Genomic DNA, 21,185 nt, shown 5'->3' on the forward strand with positions numbered 1-21,185 from the left:
TAATTCAAATATCACTTTAATAAAAGTCCATCCTATTTGCATAATGAGGGACATTATCACCTCTGCTGTCAAAACACAAGATTGTTTCCCTTCAGAAATGAATTAGCTGGCCTACTTAGCATACATAGGTACAGAAAGGTTCATTAACTCTCTGATTTAGGTAATTTTTCATATTAGTGCAGTGAGTGATACTTAAAACTAGAGATACGTAATTCTGTTAAAGTTTTGGCAATGTGCATTTTGGTGCCTGTCTTTTGGTGAAAGATTTGTAGGATTGTTCATAAAAAGAAACCTTTGAATTATAATATTATATTATTATAAGTATTTCCCTATGCATCACTCTACTTTATAGATGCAGTAAATAGTCATTATAATTAAGTTGTTCACTAAATTATAATTAGGATACCTGGTCAACTCCCCTGTACTAACTTTCATCTAGTTATTAATTTTGTGGTAACATTTGATTTCCTTTCTGTGTTCAGCAGGAACGGATGCAGGGGACTGTGAACTGAGTAGAGCAAGTGCTGAAGAAGGAGACTTGTTTTGAGGAAACAGGAAAGAGGAAGAAAAGAGAAGGAAAAAATACATAATTTTAAGGAAGAAGGAGAGAAAAAAAAACGGGGACTATGGGGAGAAAAAAGATTCAGATTACAAGGATTATGGATGAACGTAACAGACAGGTGAGTAGCAAAAATACTGTATTTGAACATCGTATTATATTTCTAGGGTGACATTATTAGAAATGATTAAAAGGGTGGTAACTTGACGTGTGTGTGTGTGTGTGTGCGTGCGTATATACATGTGTGTGTGTATATGCATACATACACACACATGCATATACAAATACACACTATATGGAAGACTATCGAAGAAAAGGCAGTTTCAAAAACAACCAGAAACTTCACATATATTTTTTTCAGGTCTAGTAACATGAGTAGCTAGGAATATATTAATGTAATCCTTGATTCTATAAAGACTGATGTAAAGACTGTGTTACTTTGGGTCCTCTCTGTAGTCCCTTTGACTTCAGGGTATAATATATATGGTTAAGCGCATCTGAAAGTTTTTACAGGTTTAGGGCTACAGTGTTGTATTTTGTGAACTATTATACTCTGTCTTTATTTGCATCAGGACCTTCTTTTAAATTCATAGATCCAAATTACTCATGTTTTTACATCTTTGCAATCTTTTTATTTTTACCTCCTGCACAGAAAAATGTCAGTACTTCATAAAAAATCTGTAGTTTTTTTGTCTGAATATGAAATTTAAAAAGAATTTGTGTATCATAACACATTCTAAAGCCAACATCCAATAATACTAGTGTGTTGCAGTCATGAGACAAAATTTCCCTTACCAATGCTGTGGCTAAATAGGTCTGCCAGGACTGGTTAATTAATTATTTTCACTGTTTTAAATAAAATGGCTGAGTAGCTCAACATCACGTATTAGCAACACTACCTCTGTTACTTAAAATATGATCATAAAATTCAGCAGTTGGCATCTAAAAATAAAATCAATGAAAAGCTATTGCTGTTTACATCTATGTATCTGATAGATTTTTTGTTGAAACTGGAGAATCACAAGTGTGAGAAATTCTCATTAAAATTATTTAATACTGTGTCTAGTGTTCTACATACATGTGGTTGCAATTTAGGCGTAATCTTCTGTAACCGTTTCTTAAGCACCTGATACTGAGTTACTTTTAATATATTAGTTATATTCATTTGACTATTATTTTCTTTAGATACTCAAGTTGTTTTATAAGAAGTGATTATGTTATTGTTAGACTTCAAGGATTTTTAAATGTCAGAATAAACTCAATTTAACATAACAACAAATTGTAAATTTTAAGTGTGATTTCTCAGAATTTGTAAATTCTCTAGTGTGGGTAGTAACTTGTATTCTTCAGGGCAGAAAACCAAGTATGAAGGAAAAAGTATACAAGGATTTATGGGGGATACAGTTTGTATTTTCCCTAAAGGTCGCTTATTGCTGTGGGCCAAGCCAAAAAGCTGTCAATATAAAACCACCACCATATTTGATTTAATTGGTTTATAGCCTGGAATTGAAATTGGATGTGAAATATTGAACTGCATATACCATTAACCATTACGATACTGTTTGTTTTGAACTCTTCCATCCTACTGTGGTTTCTTTTCAAAGCGTACCTAAATTATCATTTTGTAAGTGAAGCTATAAAGTAACATTAGTAACATTTGTTTATACAATAGCTTCAGTGTCAACATGTTTACTCAAATATAGGACCTATGGAGGCCTTAAGTCCCCAGTTTTGTCACGCAGATATCTTTTAAGAAGAGTAAATTTACTTTAAAAAATGAATACAGCAAGCATTTAAGTCATTCACTGTAGAATTTCAAAATTTCAGAAGGAATAATTATCAATAAAACTACAACACTGGTAACAACTGTAGTATTAATGTAGGAAGCACTTATCTTGCTAGTGTTTGGTAATTTCCATAGTTTTGATTAGCCAGATGTGCTGAGAAGCTGAAGGCACAGTTTATTGTGCTTTAGCCTCCACATAATATAATTGGCTTGATTCCGCTTCCTATTTCTACTAATACATTGAAACATAAAGTGTAGAAAGTGTTTCTACTAGGTTTTCTCCTCTTTATATTTAGCATCCTGATTTAAAGCCTAGAGAAGTCGGTGAAAAGATTTCCATTGATTCAGTTGGACCGTGGGATCAGGCTTTTGAGTTTTAGCCATTATAAATGATTAAGTACAACTGGATTTTCACTATTAGCTGATTGTTCTTTTAACAATTTGTATGAGATATACAAGCCTTACAAGCCTTACTGTTTCTTACAATATAATATATTCCTTGAGCTATTGCTGCTTCTGTAGAAAGTTGCATCATTTGATTGGTTTTCTAATTGATATACTTACAGTAATCTTTAAACAATAACTGGCTTAAATTCCTGTGTTATTTTTCATATTTGATGTCATAAATATATTTGAATGTACAGACTAGATTAAAAGATTGCATAGGAAAAATCTGTTAAAACTTTTTGATTAATAAAATCAAGATCCCGACTGAAGCACACTTGTGCAAAGCTTATTCATAGCTCCATTTACCATGATATGGAAGGAAGACTATTCAGTTTATAAGACTGTTTTTTCTGCTTCTTACTAGCTTACCAGAAGGAGTTTGCAAGAGCAGCAGCAAATTGTTGACTTGAAACTGCCTTATTGTTATTTATATTCAAACATAGTGTGATTTTACAGTACAAGGCATGTTAGATGGGAATATGATGTACATGGTTCATGCATCCTCAGCTTTTTCAAGCACATAAATTATCTGCAGGGCAGCACATACATGGAGAACATAAGTGGAGCATGAATCGGAACCAAGGGATATAGCAGTAGTTGAATTCTTCCACCCTATTCCATTGCAAGATGAAGCTGTTTGGATAATACAGTTTCCGCAAAAGAGTTTAAACTGTTACAAAGCCTGTGGAAGATGATTTCTAGCCTTGCTCTTCCACTCGTTTGCCCAGTGTCCAGACTAACTATTTAGGTTAACCATTGCACCTATTGCATTAACCATTGCTAATAGGAGTATTCGTCCTATTAGCAAAACAGCTGTTTTCTTCCACACCACTGTCTGCTATGGTAGGGGATTCCTCTGTTGTTCAAAGTGCTTGTGTGAGCAGATCAGGAAGGACTGAAATAGTGCTGCCCTCACTAGAAGAGGATTTCTTCTGAGCAAACCTAGTTCATTGGACTTGTGTACTTTACTCACCATCCTGATATAAAAAGTAAGTTAAAACAGTCAAAAGAGTCATATGTCTCTGGCTGCAAATCTCATAGAAATGTGCAATAGGGGGATTTGTACTTTTCCTGAAACTATTGAAACTTTTAAATCTTTGCATAAGTTAAAGGAAAATTAACGCAGTCTCGACGTTAGTGGCCCAGTCCTGTTACCTTGGAGTGCATGAGAGCTCTGTCATTGACTTCAGGGAGTGCAAACTCCAGGCTCTTACCTAGGAGGTGCCATTCATTTAATGTTGTTTCACGTGGGCTGCCAATTGACTATATTCTCCTGGCCCCATAATTACTGTGTGGTGACAAAGGGGGTGAGGGTGTTTGAGTCTTCTGTGCAGGATCCCAAATTTCCTTTTAGTTGTGAAACTTTCAGAAATGCCCATAGTCCTCCGAAAAATTCTCTGTCACTCTGCTTTAGGCCACAGGGAGAAGGAATATAAATAACTGCCAGTGTTAGACTAAGTTTGTATTTATTTGTGTGCTCTGGTTACCATTGTGGTATTAAATGTAAATTAAAACTTTAAAGAGAATCCTGTTATAAGCAGCCAGTGTGACCAGAGATGTTCTTTTTATTATTGTGACACTGGATAACATAGTCTTGGTAAATGCAAGATGAATAAGACATCTTTGGTAGTGCTGCTCAGACTCATGAGAGTGCAGTAGCCTTGCCAACAGCCCCTCAGAGTAGGCTGCATACTTGATATTAGTGGCACCAGCTACAGAACTGGTAGCCAAAAATATTCGCACTGACATCTGATATCGGAAGCTCCTAACTGCTATGAGTTCTTTGTGCAGGAATTGCTATCAGATTGGCAACGGCTGCTATGAAGCATTCTGGGTTGTTTGAAAAAAAGAGGAAGGATGTTTGTAAAAACATGGCTGAAATTTATTTTCATGGGTTTTTTTCTTTAAGTGCAAAAAACTTTCAGCTCTGTTACGGCCAACACATGAAGGAGAATTTGCATTCATCCCCCTCAGAAGAGTCCTTAGAATTTTTCCTTTTTTTTTCCATCAGTTTGAAACATTTCTGTGAGTTTTAATGAGGGCCTTCTGTGGTCTACCATAGACAGAGATCATCTGAAACTATCTTTATACCAATCCAGGCAAGGTTGCCCAGGCTTAAAATAAATAGGTGTAATGACATAATGGTATCGTATTACTGGTATACAAGGTCACTTAAAAAATGTCTTATTAAATTCATGGTTTGTGAGCTAAACTCAGAGGCGCATTGACCCAGGAAAGAGGGCGTATTGACCCAGTGACATTCTGGAAGAAGGTCTGGGAGGCCCTCTTACTTTTAGTATGCTGATTTTTCTAGTTAAAATCAAGAAAGATCTGGTCTTACGCAGTGATCCACCGTTTATCCCTCTGATCATCTTGCTCATTAATTCTGCATTTTTTTTATTTTTCTGCTTCTGAAGCATGTTGTTGTCAGATTCCCAACTGAAACTGAGCTGACCTTAGCTAATGATTCTGTGCACTTTGTGTGAAACATCTCTTTCAATTTGTAATGAGCTGCTGGGGGCTTAAGTGTTATTAAATACCGTAGGAAGGGTATACTTCAATATTAAGACACTTAAATATTTAGGGCACCCTTTGAAAGTAGCCTATCTCTGTAATTCTGTCAGATATTACAGTAATAAATACTTGCTGCTTAACTTTTTCACGTGTAGATCTTTTTATCATTCTTTGATTCCAGCAAATCTGTAGAGCTGTAAAGCAAGACTCACCAGGTTACCAGCTCAACAGAGAACAAATTAAAGTAGATGAGTGCAGTGAGGTTACGGGGCAGGGGAAGAATATCCTGGAGGGAAATGACCGTTTGCAGGAAGACCTAGATTTGTTCTACTGCCTTCGATACCGAATGCTGCTAGTTTCAAAACTAATTTCAGACTTATGTGCATCTATTTTTATCTGTGCTTCAGCGCTATTTAAAAGGAAAGAATAAAAGACTGTCAGCTGAATCAGAACCTTCCCTGTAGAAACAGAAAAGAGCCTTGCCTGTTGGTGCTAACATGAGTGCAAGTTAAAGAAGAAACCTTTTTCTACCAGCATCTTGATATTTTCAGTCTTCCCTGATGAGATGGCTTGATTTTATACAAGATCTGGGGATAAGATTTTAGGATTTTTTTTCTCCCCAGGGAGGTGTTTTCGGATGAAAATATAAATGCTTAACTATGCAGCTAAGCATCAATCTGTTCAATGAACTTTTGTTTTAAACACAATATTCTCTTTATCTTTTACATATTAGAATCCTCCCTCTTCCTTACATTCGGTCGCACATGACAGGCTATATCCTTGGAATATATCATTACAGTTAGGCCCTGGTCAGAGGGAAAGTTAATTTTCTGTAGGCAAAGAATATACCTTAAGTTTTCATGCCTCTCAAACTGTAGTGATCTGTACAGCTGTGATAGCACTTGTCATGTTTTGTCAGACTACCTGAAAGCTGAAGTTTTAAAAGACATGCTGAACTGAATCATGAATTTCTAGAATGTACTATTTTTAAGGTTAAGTGTGCTTGTATTACAAATGTATGTTTTGAGCATAATTGAGAGTGAATTAGCGTAAGGTAAATATTTAGGTCAAATTACTTTTAATTTGAAGTGCGAGCAAGAAGCCTAAGTAAAGAGATTGTGATAGTAAATGAGGCCTCTGCTAGCATAGTACAGCTGAAAACTAACACAGACACAGGCACAGCCTTGCTGTCTTGTAAGGAATGGTTTGGAAAGCCCTTGGGGGAGAAAGAGCTGGAGGTGGGAAGCAGAACTGAAGCCATTGTGGAAAGGAAGAAGTTACACTCTTCCTGTTATGACAGGAAATGCAGACAAATGTGCTTCCTGACCATTTGCTCAGCAGGGAATGAAATATTCTTTGACCTTTACCTTGCGAACATTTTAGCTGCACAGAACTAGTAAACATGTTTTTTACCCTAAACATCTATTTGTACCTGCCAGAACTAGTGATAGGATGCAGGAAAAAAAATCAGCTCTCTTGTATGTTGTATTAGCCAGTGTGTACTTGATAGAGGTGAATTTTCTCATTTATATGATGTCTTTGCCTAGGACACACATATATATATATGTGTGTGTGTGTATATATATGTATATATCAATATATAATGGATTTAGTCCTATCTGTCTGATTCAACAAAAGGAGATGAAATAGCAGAGATTGACCATTATTATTCTTGCATCCCTATCAATTCTTTAGATCTTAATTTATAATTTAAAGTGTGAAGTATACTTGATACTGCCTAACCTACTAATTTCTGAGTTGCTATATTATCTGTTAATTAACACATCTTCACATTATCCCTCCTCTATTGACTCATGGAGAAAAAAATCATATCAGAGCTCCACTATCATGTTCAAGATTTGGGTAGACTGAATAATACCAGTATTTTAAGTTTTTGATCTGTAATTTATGTACTAGTACACTAAAAATAGGATGTAACAAAGCAGTACAAAACCTTCTTTTTTATACTGATTAATCATGAACATTTTATTTGTTATAATTTTAGGGCATCCTGCTTAGAACTCCTCTTTAGCTGGACTATTCAGCAAGCCGTAACTCAGCATGCTTGAGGCTTTCCAGGACAATAGTTCTTTTACCAGCATAAATCACTGCTGTCTCATTGCTGTAAGTTATGCTGGAGGGTTGTAAGAACATGGAAGCAGGCTGCTGAAGAGTCCTTCACTGCACTTTAAAGGGCCTTTCATTTAATATGACATGCCCAGCCGTTGCATAAAGGAAGGTTTGTCTAGAGCGAATCCTGCACTGGTTCTGCTTCCTGGTTCCACTGAGGGTTACTGTAAAGACTATTGCAGCCAAGCCTCTTCATATGACAAACAGAGCTAAATAAAATCAAATAGGAGGAAGCAGAAGAGAGACTCTGACAGGAACTTTTGCCTCTGTAATAGTTATTGGGGTTTCAACGTATGATAGGATTAGGTGCCTGGCAATGGCACTTCAGCCAAAAGCCCCTTGGTTTGTACATGGCCAACTTGATTTTACTATGTCTAAAGGTAAGTAGATTCCTCATGTGGCATCTCCTATGTGCCAGATACCTTCTATCTACCATGCCTGCTCTGGTCTCTGTCTGAAATTTAGACATTTCAGGTGGACAAACAGAATAATATTTCTTTTTGACCAAGCACTCTATGTATCAGATACGGTGATACATAAGCGGGTCCTGTTTTCCCTGGTCACTCACAAATGTTTAATGGCAGGAAATGTATATGGGAAGGATTATGTGCAAATTCCCTGTTTCTCTTACTTTCCTATGTCAGCAACTATATTTCTTTATAATTAGGATAGGAAGAAGTAAGGGGAACCTTGATATTTTGCCACTGACTGGATTGAATTGCTTGAAAGAGCACAGGACTGCTACTTTAAACACATAAAATGTAAGCATGTACACTGTGATTGTTGGTGACAAATACCGAGTGCTCATAATGGCACTACTGTTAATGGCTCAGTCACCCAAAATTAGCCTATGAGAGCGTTTGATATTTCAAAATAAAGGACTAGAAGGAGACAAATTAAGAACCAAAAAAAGAAACCCCAAGCCCCATACCATCCCCACTACCACCAGAAAAATACAGAAAAAATGAAAGCTTATATTGCGCAAAGATAAATAATGTGTCCTAAAGGGTGTTCTAGTCACAAACGGGAGTATTATGTCTGGTCTGTTTCTCCGCTGATGTATTAACATCTACAAGGAGCGCAACATTTTTGTTGTAAATTTAGCTAAATAAAGACTATTGCCAGTGGCTACTCTCCCCATTTACTAATACAGCATCTGGATTGAAAAAAAGGATCGACTCATTCACATGTGTGCATATGCGCTCATATTTAAATTTCAGCATGCCAAAGCATCTACATTCACAAAGCAAGAAACATTATCTCCTAGTGTATTTAGTTTAAATAAGCATTACTTACTACAGATTAAACAAGAAAGTCTGGCTCTGGGCCAGATTACTGTCTAAATGGAGCATATAACAATGTGTACTCATGTACACTTGCACTCTGGCTGTCTACAGCCCCATTCACAGGCACTGCAATGACACGTCTGTAAACCACCCCTCAGAAAGACCTCTTGCAGCTTTATACGTGCAGAGCGAGTTGAGTGGTCTTTCCATGGTAGCGAAGAAGAGCTGGAGTTGAAGTGGAAAAATATCCTTTTGACAATCCTCTTTTGTCACTCCTTCCTCTAGCACATACAGGGGGTTTCACCTTTAGCCAGAATTTCAGCCCAAACACAGAAACAGCTAACCTTGGTTTTTATCAGTGTAGGTAGAAACTGGCTCCTTCACTTTGTTTTATTTCAGTTTTCTAATACTTGAAAGAAGCATCTGATTTACTCACAGCCTATATAGTCATCAGCATTTATACTTCTTTCCATAAAAAATGGTGCAGGCTTTAGGAACCCAAACTTCTGCATACCACCATTCCCATTATGAGAGCAGTGTGGCTCTAGAGCTTTGAAAAGTAAAAAAGACTTAAAAGGAAAGAATTGGCAGTACAAAAAGTAAAATGTTAAATGAGTAAAAGAACTGCAGTGTTTAGTCAAATAGTAGTAGACTAGTGCTTTTGGGTTTGTTTTTTTTTTTTGACTACGTATAATATGCAGGGATGGAATTAGGTTATTTTTTGGCATGTTTCAGAGGTAAATGTGGTACTCGCTGCACACAGTTTTTTCGCAATACGTATACAACCATGCATAAAAAGCCTCATAAAAGTGTTTAGGAACTGTGTTACTCTTTTACACCTTGTGTTTTATATATACATGCTTGGCAAGGTTTTAAAGACAGTTGAATACTGGCCTCTTATCTCTTCTACTTCCTCCCCCTACTCTACTTTCATTCCCCTCAGTTCTCACTCTATCATTCTAAAATATTATCCTAGCCCATGAGAGAAGGACTTTATAAATTGCCTACCTTTCTCCAGAAAAGCAGAAAATTTGTAAACTGAGAGAGACCTACAAATTAGAAGTGAACAACATCTTCCAAATCTGGTTTAGACAGCAGGCATAATTAATCATATCTTGACTAAAGTTGGCAGGGAAGAATATGTATTGATTTGATTCTTGCTGCTGAAAAAAGTTAAATATTAAACAGACTCCATTGAAACACATGCATTTTTTTGGATATCCTTTCTAAAATATGTTGATAAATTGGCTTACTGTCCTTATGTTTTCTTTCAGTCTCTGAAGTGCTTTTTATGTTATTAGGAATCTTCCTCCCGAAGACTCTATCCTGACAAGATGGCAGATTGTATGTTGATAAATGATGCTATCGTGACTGAGTAATTCAAATGCAGTGTATGATAGCAAGACTGTGTGATTACCTGGATTTATTGGTACCATAGCTACAGCTACTGCAAAGCTTGTATTCAGTGGATTGTGCATGTTTTGTTCACTCCCAGAGCTGAGTCAGTGCAAGTAAAACTGTTAAAGTGCAGTCAGAGCTTCCTCAGCACAGCTTTCAAGCTCCCTTCCACCTAGACAAAAGAGGCAAAATGTTTTTAATAATTTATGCTAATCTTTACCACTCAGCAAAATTTCTGCAATACTAGAATATTCTCTGTTACCTTAGATGATATTTATTAGATACTTTTAGTTTAGGTGAATATGGTTCACATAACAAATTGAGACCAAAAAAAAGTTAAATAATAAAGAAGCTATTTACTTGTATTATTCACCTAAATATTTTGCAGTATGGAAGAGAGTTATACTTATATTCCTAATGAAGCCAAATAAAAGAAATTATGTGTAATAGTCATTTATTTTTAAATGGCTTGAAAGATATTTTTAATCTTTCCTGAGGATACTGACCTTTCACCATACATTTGAAAACAAAATTTACGACCCTAACTATGAACTATTGTAAGTGTGATACGTTTTATTTATATATATATATATATAATACATTATTATCTTCAAATGTAAATGATCTAAAGTGCAAGCTGTCAATGAGTCTATTTAAAAAGAAAAGTAATATTCCAGGCCACCATAGAAACAGTAATAGTTACAATTGTTTTTCATGCATGTATGAACAGTGGCAGAATGTAAGATGTTAGAAAGATCAAGGAGCTATTAGCAAACTGAATTCAGAGCAATTAAGATTATGTTTCAAAGAAAGAAAGAAAGATCTTATCTGTTGTCCTTTCTTTCAGTTTCCACAAAAAGGAACTCTAACCAGTATCATTTTGGTGATAAGTGTTATGAAATAAGTATGTGCTATGCAGCACAGCTGTGTGGTTACTCTAAATGTTCAGAAGCACCTAACAGTAAACACAAACAGTGGCTTTAAAGATATTTCTGTACTGGAGTGTACTTTGATGGTAAGAAGCTGTAACATGCTAAATTCTGAGGTTTCTGTGCAACAGAAACCGTACTGTATAGAGACACTCCACCTACAGCACGGTGGTCAAAAGTTGATTGAAAAGAGTTTTAGATGCAGAAAAATATGTTGAGTTAGTACATTTTAATTTCTGTGTATTTAGCCTTTTCTAAAACCTGATTTTATTTTTTTATATATATATATGTGTGTGTGTGTGTGTACACACACACACACACACACACACACACACACACAAAAGTTTCTGAACAAATGCATCCCAATTTTCTACAATCAGAGAAAATATTAATGGAGTATTTGAAACACCAGTATATTTTTCAGAATTTAAAGAAGTTTTGTTACCTATCTCATTATCCATTCCAGTTCCCAAAGCCGTTGACACAGACCAATTTAGATAGAACTTACTATCAGTTACATATACTTGAGAACTGTGCTGTGGAAAGTGTTTTTTTTAAATGCTTGAATAATTGTATTTAATGCTAATCCACCTTTTCTTAAGGGTATGTTGACAGAGATGCTGAAGAGATTGAAATGGCAATAAGAGCAATAACATTTAGCATACATTTAGGAGAAGAAATGTTCGGAGTATTGCACAGAGCCTCATCTTTTTGAGATGGACTTACAAATAGGGATTAGCAATACTTATAGGTCACGTTTCCCAAGGCATGACCTGCCGGGATTCTAAGGTAGGCTGGGGTTGCAGTTAGCATTAACTTGCATTAGGAGTGTGACAAGATAAAACAGCAGCTATCTGAACCATGTACAGAGGAATCTTCTTGCCTCAGTGTTAAACCAATTGCAGAGGTGCTACTACCTGCGGGTATTAAGGAACTAGTAGCAGCAAGTGTGGGATTAGGCAAACCTGTAAATTTGGTTGAGTGCCTGTCTTTGCCATATCAAATACCTTCACTATATGTTAAATTTGATTAATAGTAAATAGACTTAGCAAAACCATATTTTTTATCTTAAACATTCTTATTACTAAAAATCGCTAGAGAAGAAAATGGATGTAAAAAACCCTCAAACAGTCATTGCATACACTTAGTGTGTGCAGAAAGAGACAGAAGAAGCAGAAACAATTTCAACCATACAGCTAGTTTAAACAGTGCTTGGTAGTTTCTTATTGTAAGCTGCATATCTTATTAGAACTTGTAAGCTGAGGCAGAAAAGGAAAAAAAAAAAAAACATATTTATTTGCTGTGCAGGTCATTCTTTGTCAAAACAGCCCCTGCGGAAAATTATACTTATGTACAAATTACAGATGATTTTCATACCACTTAGGTTTTGCATAAAGTTTCAGGGCATTAGCTGGCTTACTTAGAACTTTTAAGCACATCCCTATTGTTACCTATATAATATGACCAGAGTCCTTTGTACTAAAAAATGCCAGTTCATATTTCTAAGCATCTACATTGAGATGAAATAAAATATGCTACAGCTGTGTATAGGTAAGACCTTATGTCAAAGAGGATATTTGTTGCTGGCCAGCTAGCATTTGTTCTTCATTCTTGCTTTATATTTTTTGTTTCTCAGATGAGAACGTGAAAGTTAAATAACGTGTGTTTGATGCTTTTAAACTAGATACTTCTTCAAAACTATTGTGAGTGTATTTATATAAATACTGTAATAATTCCCCCTGCTAAAAATCAAGCCAGCTAGGACTGGGGGGCAGGATGGAATCGGTCAATCACTATCTAAAATAGGAACTGACTTCACCTTCTGTTCAAACTTTTTAAAACTGCACATCTGAGGTGCAGTTTTAAAATATTGATGGGAAAAATGTATGCAGTATAAATTCAATGTCTAAGAAGGGCAAAACTATAAGAATTAAGAAGTTAGAGAGAAAGATGCAGCATCAACAGCTCATAGTGTTACTTTATGAAAATGCACCGTACTTTTTACTCGTAGCTTGAGTTTTGTGCAATGAGAATTACATATATTTCCTCAGTTACATAACACACACAGATGGATACTTACATTCTATTTTGGAACTAAATTTATATTTATGGACTTCCATTCTAAACTTGTTCTAATCAAAGACTACAGCAGTCACATTATATTTCCAAGAAAAGAAAAAGGGCTACAAAGACTGACTTAGGGATTTTTGATGGACTTTTTTTTCTTTTTGCAGGTGACATTTACAAAGAGGAAATTTGGGTTAATGAAGAAGGCTTATGAGCTGAGCGTGCTATGTGACTGTGAGATTGCTCTGATCATCTTCAACAGCACCAACAAACTGTTCCAGTATGCCAGCACTGACATGGACAAAGTGCTGCTGAAGTACACAGAGTACAATGAGCCACATGAGAGTCGAACGAATTCAGATATTGTTGAGGTAAGACTTTGCGTTCCGTGAGGATTCTTTTTTGACTTTGCCCCAAGATTGAGGTACCCAAAGCAAGAAGCCTGATCATGCTTTCTCGAGGGTCGCAGAACATATCTGAGAGGTGACATAATGGTAGGAGAACAGAATAGGGAGGAAAAGGTACAGCTTTGGGGCTGGAGGTTGTATGAGACGCGCAGAAGAGCAGTAGAGGTTGGAGGGATTTCATATATTTTGTGAGCTGTAAAATTTATCCCACTGAGTCTCTCAAACTCAGCAGAAACTCCTGCGATGGGATCAGTGGCTCCCTGTTGTCCAGCTTTCTGTGCTGCTTTGTCCCTTAGCCTTCTCTGTGCCTTGGCCACTACCTGCCAGCTGAATCTCCCCCTTGTCTTGTTGTAGCTCCCGGTGATGTGCTCCCCACATTACATTGCGTGCATTCTCTCCTCACTCCAAAAGTTAGAATGCACGCAGATTGGGAGGCACTGAAAAATACAGGGTAAAAGACATGGAAGAAAAATATTTAGAATCACTATTTTAAGGTATTTGATTGAATTTTTTTTTTGAAGCTTTTTGTTTATTTACAGAGGTAAGCAGTTTAACAGAACGCAAGAAAAATTTACTTACAAGCTATACAATCTAACAAATGCTTTAACTCTCTCTCATACAAAATGCCGTTACCAGAAGTATAATAACGATATCAAAACAATATTATCAGACTGTTAGAAACCTCTTAGAATTATAACAAATTAATGTACACTATTAAATAGGGCGAGCTGAAAATTATTAATTAAAATTTACAATTTTTTCAGCTTCTAATATTTACAGAAAAGTCAGTTTAATATCCAACCACATTAAGGCTCAAGCCATGCAAAATAAATGAAGCTTTTAAAGATTTTGCTGCAATAGCAAAACACTCAGAGTAAAATTTTTTTAAAAAAGCTTATGTGACTTAGGCAAGTCCCATTTTCAAAACATCTAAGTGGTTAGGCATCTAATGGTAACATTTAAAAAAACATTGGAAGGATGAGGTCCTGTCTTACAGATATAGAAATCAATGAAAAATCAGTCATAAATGCTACTGAATGCCTTGGCCTATACACTTGAATTACTTAAGATGTTTTTTTAAAGAGTGTTAGTTTCAGGTTTTTAAATAATCTGGATATTGCTGAAAACAAGTCTGGTGCTTTTAGAATCTTCACCTGGGCTAATCATGTATTTGAGTCTTGCAATGGAAGAAATTAAGTGTATAAGTTAAATGTAAAATATTTTTGATGGAGAAAATATACTATTTGATAGATGTTGTTATGCTTGTTACCAGGTGTCACAGTCACAACACAATGGATCAGCAAAGATTGCGAACTAGGGATATATATCACTTTTCTGTCTATCCTTATGTCAATGTATAAGATGATACTGTTTTGCTTCTTCACGATCTCGCAGCAGATATCCTCCACCATCAGGAGAGGGTGAGGTTCTGACAGCAGAACAAAAATTTCTGTGAGTTAGGACTAAGAGGAAAGTATGTAATTTTTTCCTCCTCTCCATCATTTCTTTTTCTCTCTCACTTCAAATCCTCCTTACAGACAGCAAGCCCTTCCTGTCACCCTAGGGATTTAACCCTGTTACCTCTGGTCAACCCATGTCCTGTTCTGCAGAACACAAATTCTATCCCCTAAACAATCCCCTGCCCTCTTTTAGTGGCACAAAGCCAGAATATTCTTAGCAGGAAAAGCTTCCTGTGATATCTTTACTCTTTCCTGCAAGCTTTCTTGTGGGAATGGGTAATTAGGCCACTGGTTAGGGATTTATAACGTGCTTCACAATGAATGAAGACTTACGATCATGAGGACTCTGTTTTTTCAAGAAACTTGAGTGAAAAAATAAAATTTGAAATAATGTCTGTGTTGTAGCTTTGGCATTTTCAGAAAGATCACTCTCTGCACCTGCAAAATCCTTTTCCTGCAGCAATAGTGGCCTAGTTAGATCAGGCTGACAGGCAATTTTGCATGCAAATGTGTAATTTTGTGGGTGCGCTCACAATTCAGTGGGCATCTCTTTTCTTTTCACTCCGCTAAAGGCAGCTAAATAAAAGTAGGTAACTGAAATGAATATTATTTAAAGGGAGTAATCTAACAAACAGCAGAAAAGGCCAAACCAAGTGCAGTTTTTTATGTTTTTTCCATATGTATTGTCCAGCTCTGAATTAAGTCATTTGATTGTTTTGGTGCTATGGTTTTCAGTATTCTGCATGTAATGCAAAATGCTTAAGCCACACTAAAGCCAGTACCATTTCAGGATCAAAGAAGTACTTGTGGAGGGTGTAGGTTTTGAACAAGAGTGCCATATTAGCAGAAAGGACATGTGCAATTTATCCTGCCTTTACTTGATAAATAACATGACAGTGACTGGTACAATAGGGGAAGAAAGCCCACAGAAGTATGTGATCTACAAGATAGCTTGGCTCGTGGTGTAGTTTGGATATATTTTTAGGTACAGGATATAAATCTGCTACACATTCAAATATTTAAGTTGATCAGTTAAACTGACTGCATTACACCTATTTTCCTTGTAAGGAGTCATTTTTTTCACTTTCAGTCAGCTAGATTTCATACTTACAAGTTTTTTAATCTTGTTCTTCCAGAGCAATCAACAGCAGCTGAAGATCAGACAGTATTATTAAATCTGATCATTTTCAAATAAATAACTGTTCAATAACTATATTTCAGCAGAAGAAAAGGACATAGCTGTGCTCACAGATTTCCCTACAGAATCATAGAAAGAAAACTTTTTAGGTAGCCTTCTGAAATTTTGAAATACAACTGTCAACCATATAAAGGTCTTAGCCTTCAATTTAGAATACAATTTCTGATCACATTCTGCATAATATTAACTATTTAGTTACTTTTTGATTGTTGTAGAATTGAGTTATCAGTCATTAGACTATTTTATAACTTCTTTGAATAATCTCTATTCAAAAAAAATGAAAAGTTTATATCCCTAATATGTATTTAATTCCTTCCAGTTTAATCCACTGCACTTCAAATCTAAAGGTTACATGAATTTTCATGTAGTTCTGGTTAAACTTGTTAATTTTATTAATCAGACATTTTCAATTTATTTACTAGGATTAATTATGTTTACTAGGATTAATTATGTTTAGCATTTCTGAAGAAATGAATCTTCAGGCCACAATATATTATTTGGAATAGCAGAAGACACGGTGTTATACATCTAATAAGGGAAAAATGTCTTGCAATGAATTTTAATACTTGTATGACTGCAAATTGAGCAAAGCTACCTTGGTCCTGATTACTGCAGTGATGTAAACAGAGTAGTTAATATTAAGAGAAATGTAAAACTCTTTGAGTTCAGTTAGTGTTATTCTTGGAGCTCTTTTGGTTTAATGTTTTTAACAAATATCTTATGACTTTCTTTACGTATGTGGTAATTTTATTTACGTGTAGTATCAATCATTGAAATTGTCTTTTCCAGTTATCTCATTCACAATGGAATTGCTTGATGTGTAATTTGGCATATCTGAGTTCTTGAGATCATAAAAAATTATCTACCAGCTAAATGTATTTCAGATATTACCCAGTAAATACACTTACAAATGTCCACTGGTAACTAAAAAGCAATGCACATTCTTGAAGGAGAAAAAAAATGTATTCAACACTCAAGTCTGTTCATTCTCAGCAAAAGTGACAATTATTTTAAGTCTCACTGAAATCTTTGTAGAGGTTGTATGATATCTATTAGTTCTGCAAACAAAGGTTCATTCTGAGATCGCTGTTTAGAGTTAACTGTGTTCCTAAAACTGAAGCCTTTATGTCCCTACCCACCAAACCACTCACCTCACAGTCTTTCCTTCAACTTTACTTCAGTTAAGAAGCACATGCTGATTGCTGGGATATAGTAACCTATTTTAAGGAATAGCAGAATCTGTGTAAGATGTACTTGCTGTACCTGAGGACATTGAGAAAAAAGATTAATTTCATCTTTATGCTGATTTCCCAATCCTGTATGTAAATATGGAATACAATACATTCTGAGCAGCTGTCTTTTAAAAAATCTGCCACTGGAAGATTTTTAATTCTTTACTTTAAAATGGGAATAGATTTTCTCTCATTAGAAACTCCTGTAGCATTTAGTACCTGGTTTTTGGTACAGAAATGGTGTTTTTACAACTGTAGTTTCATTCTGTCTTTAGAAGTTTGTCAATACTTCCATTTACTATCTGCTTTCATAGAAAAAGGTTATCCTATAGGTCTCCCATTTAATGCTGTCAGCACGGTTGCATAGGACTAGGCAAGAATTTTGTTATGACAGTGAGGAAAAGGGGAACAAGAGTAAATGCAGGAGTTTTATGACTGACTTTAAAAAGAGCATTTTGCCTTTTTGCAGTCATTTAAAATAATGAGGCCAGATCCTACCCTTGTTTCTATAAAACAGAAGTGGATCTAACATGACTTATTTCAGTGAAATTTCACAGTTACACTACCATAAGTGAGAAGAGAATCAGACCTTGTGAATTTGAACTGTTCTTAAAACAGGGACCACTTTACTACTTTGTGCAGTAAAGATTTTAATAAAGATTTTTTTTAATGAAGGTTTAATAATAAGGTTTTAATAAAGATTTTATCAGGGCATCACTAGGGAACTAACTTTAACATTATAGATTTCAAAATATGGTAATATCTAAGATGGTTTATTCTGTTTATATGGCAAAATTAAAATGCAAATAAAATATTGAAATTTTAATTAATTTGATTCAAAAAGGTAATTGATCTTAAAATATACTATAATATAGTGATAATGAGTAAAAAATAGTGCTACTTATATTTATTTGATTTCCTTGTCTTAATATCCAATGTTACCTTTTTATCTTTAGTGAAAAATACTTTATAGATGCTATTTCTCCTCAGGAAGAATTGGACTCTCATTTAGAAATGCCAGTTTTGGGGCTGGATGATACTTTTTAATATGTTTTTCCTGTTTCTTATTTCCAGTGTATCACCACACCTGGGAAAATTGACGTTGTTCTGCTATCCAACTGTACAGGGCTCGGTGTGATCCAGAATTTGTAACAATTTATCTCATTTGCCCTTTTTGACTCTTATCCTAAATACAATACTTTCTTATCACCTTCTGAGGAGCAATGGGAGGAGATTGTCAGTATTGCACCATTGACAAAGGTTCATATTTCATGATAAGACAGCTGCTTTTCATCTGTGGCTGCTCTAAATTATCTGGTCTAATAACTTTGTCCTCATGTATTTAGCTGGGCAGAACTCCTATTATTCAAATGGTATATAGTCTGAGTATATATGAGCTCAACCAATAGTGCCAAAGCACTGTAAGCCTGCTGCTAAGGAGCTGAGAAAGGACATTGCCCTTTGATGGTAGGGGCATTTTTTAGACTACAAATACAGGGAACTGTTTTGCATCTTGGCTGCAAATGTAATTACAGTCCTAGGCATGTTACAGAAATCTACTGTGGTTCTTCAGCTAAGCCATCAAGTTTTTGCCAATTTAAGGTGAAATTTCCTGCTTGTTTTCTCTCTCTCTGTCCCTTCCTTCGTCCCTGTCACTTCTTTCATGTCATAGCATCAGCTACTTTCTTGGCTTTAGCAGATCTCTCATAAGTTTTTACTAAGCCCAGTTTTTGATTCTGTTTCTTAGACACTGAGTCTGACACGCTGATCCTTGCTCATGCACATAAATTATTCCCCCACAACTTACTAACCACTTCATCTTTGAGCTCTTTTTAGGCCTCCAGTCCATCAGTTTCTTTGACCCTGCTGCTCTTATTCTCCACCTTTCTCCAACTGGCTTCTATTCCTCTGCTGATTCAGTGGTCACTACATTTAACTCAAGTTCTGCTATTAGGTCAGCCCTTTCAAATTCATCCCATGAACCATCTCTTCCGTTTTCTGGCGCACACACATCCACCTCCTCCGTTCCTCTCTGCCAAACCACTAATCATTTGTAGAGAAAACAGAGGAACAATGCAAACTTCCTCCACTTTTCTCTTTCCTAACTGAGCTTCATTATACATATAAATCTATGCTTCAGTGGTGATCACCCAGCAGATCTTCTCCAAACTTTAGTTCTCTCCTTAAAACTGCTACTTTGCATGCATACTACCACATGATCTTTGCAGCTGCCTTTTATCTTACAAGAACTCCTCCATGACCCCAGTGTCTTTGCCTTTTCTGAAAGGTCTCTTTTGCTATCTGCCTTTAACTCTGTCTTTTCTTGGCATCTAACTTGAACTATTCCTTTTTTTTCTAAACCATTTTTACACCTAGAAAGCATTCCAGCTCCCTCACATAGTCTTTTACATATAGAAAGATGTCAGCTGCTATAGTACACCGCTTCAATAAAACTTCACACTCATTTGGCTTCTTAAGTATACATTATCTTACCGTTTTTTGAACCTGAATATTTGTCCTTTCACCCACCTCTCTGCTCACCTGCTCAAAACTAACTGTATTTTGCTGTTTTCTAACACATAATAGACAAACACAGGTCCTGTCTTGAAGTACTTACAGCCCTACTTCAGACATGGCACAGTAAGAACAGGTACCAAAATAAGATGTTATGATGATACTATAACATGATTCTCCATGTGATGCACATCAGGATCATTTTCAGTTCTGGTCGGTCCATTTTCAGTCCTTGTCCATCAAGCAATATTTAACCTACTCTTACTGAGGGCCATCTTTTGACCAGTTCTGAGGATCTTTTCATCTTCACGTCTTCAGTCTCATCCTTCTTAATCTCCGCCACTTGCACTGCAGTACGTACTTCTTTTTTTTTCCATCTTTCTGTCCCAAAGAGCGTCAAAATATTGTTCTCTCCTTGTCTCTCCAGCTGCTTCTTTAGTCTGACTCATAGGGACTATCAGTTTCCATTACAGTTGATGCCCCCCCCCCCCAATCCTGTTTCCCCTCTCCTTTCTCACTGAAATTGGGTGAGTTTGGAGAAACTTACTTTGGGTGATCTCCTGCCCTTAGTGATATTGAGGGCTTCACCAAGAATTAGCATGAGCCTCTCTAGGAGACTTAATTATCCTAAGGTTGTTATGATGGTCTTGCTAGTTGGACATGGGGGAAAAAAAAAAAGTAGTTCTAATTTGCAGACTTAAGTCACAATTTTAAATAATTACAAATTATAGGTTCTTTTTGAAAGATAATCAGCATTTAGCATTGTCTTTTAAATTTGTTTTCCAAAGCACGATACCTCTTCTGCAGCTCTAGTTCATCTAGCTGATGAACTTACCTATTGCAGAGCGTTTCCCCTTCCCTGGTGGACTCCTGTAGTTTGTGAGGGAGAATAAACTGAACATAAGCTGGAGGGAAGAGTGCCAATTGCAACAGCATTTTCCTCCAAGAGAAAGAACTTAGTTTGTGGACACGTGAAATTCTTCCTGCATATTTCACATCTTTTGTGTTTTACAGCACACAGAGCCATCTTTGCGTGCTTTAAGATTAGGATGGTAGGGAACAAAGTAATACCAAGTCACATAGGATGGTGAGATTTGTAATTTTGCTGTTTTGTTGTTGTTGTTATTGACTGCTAAGAAAGCATTCTGTTCAAAAAAGGCATATGATGAAAATATGCAACAAATGATAAACAGCAATGAACATTCCCACTGCTTTGCAGAAGAACTAGCTTGAATTGAAACTCTAATAGGCTTTTAGT

The 21,185-nt window shown here is 35.9% G+C and overlaps 1 protein-coding gene across 15 annotated transcripts in view; it reads left to right on the plus strand.

Annotated features, from left to right (window-relative positions):
• Positions 1-21,185, plus strand: part of LOC138060871 (myocyte-specific enhancer factor 2C) — a 566,075-nt gene that overhangs the window by 485,298 nt on the left and 59,592 nt on the right. For 10 of the 15 annotated variants that reach the window (XM_068926647.1, XM_068926651.1, XM_068926659.1 and 7 more), the window contains 2 exons: positions 483-680; positions 13,284-13,487. In XM_068926647.1, coding sequence (XP_068782748.1) covers positions 627-680; positions 13,284-13,487 — 258 coding nt within the window. In that variant the 5' untranslated portion in view covers positions 483-626. The remainder of the gene's footprint in view (positions 1-482; positions 681-13,283; positions 13,488-21,185) is intronic. The other 5 variants (XM_068926650.1, XM_068926645.1, XM_068926654.1 and 2 more) reach the window with 1 other exon arrangement.

The sequence above is a fragment of the Struthio camelus genome, chromosome Z, assembly GCF_040807025.1.
Source record: "Struthio camelus isolate bStrCam1 chromosome Z, bStrCam1.hap1, whole genome shotgun sequence".
NCBI lineage: Eukaryota > Metazoa > Chordata > Aves > Struthioniformes > Struthionidae > Struthio > Struthio camelus.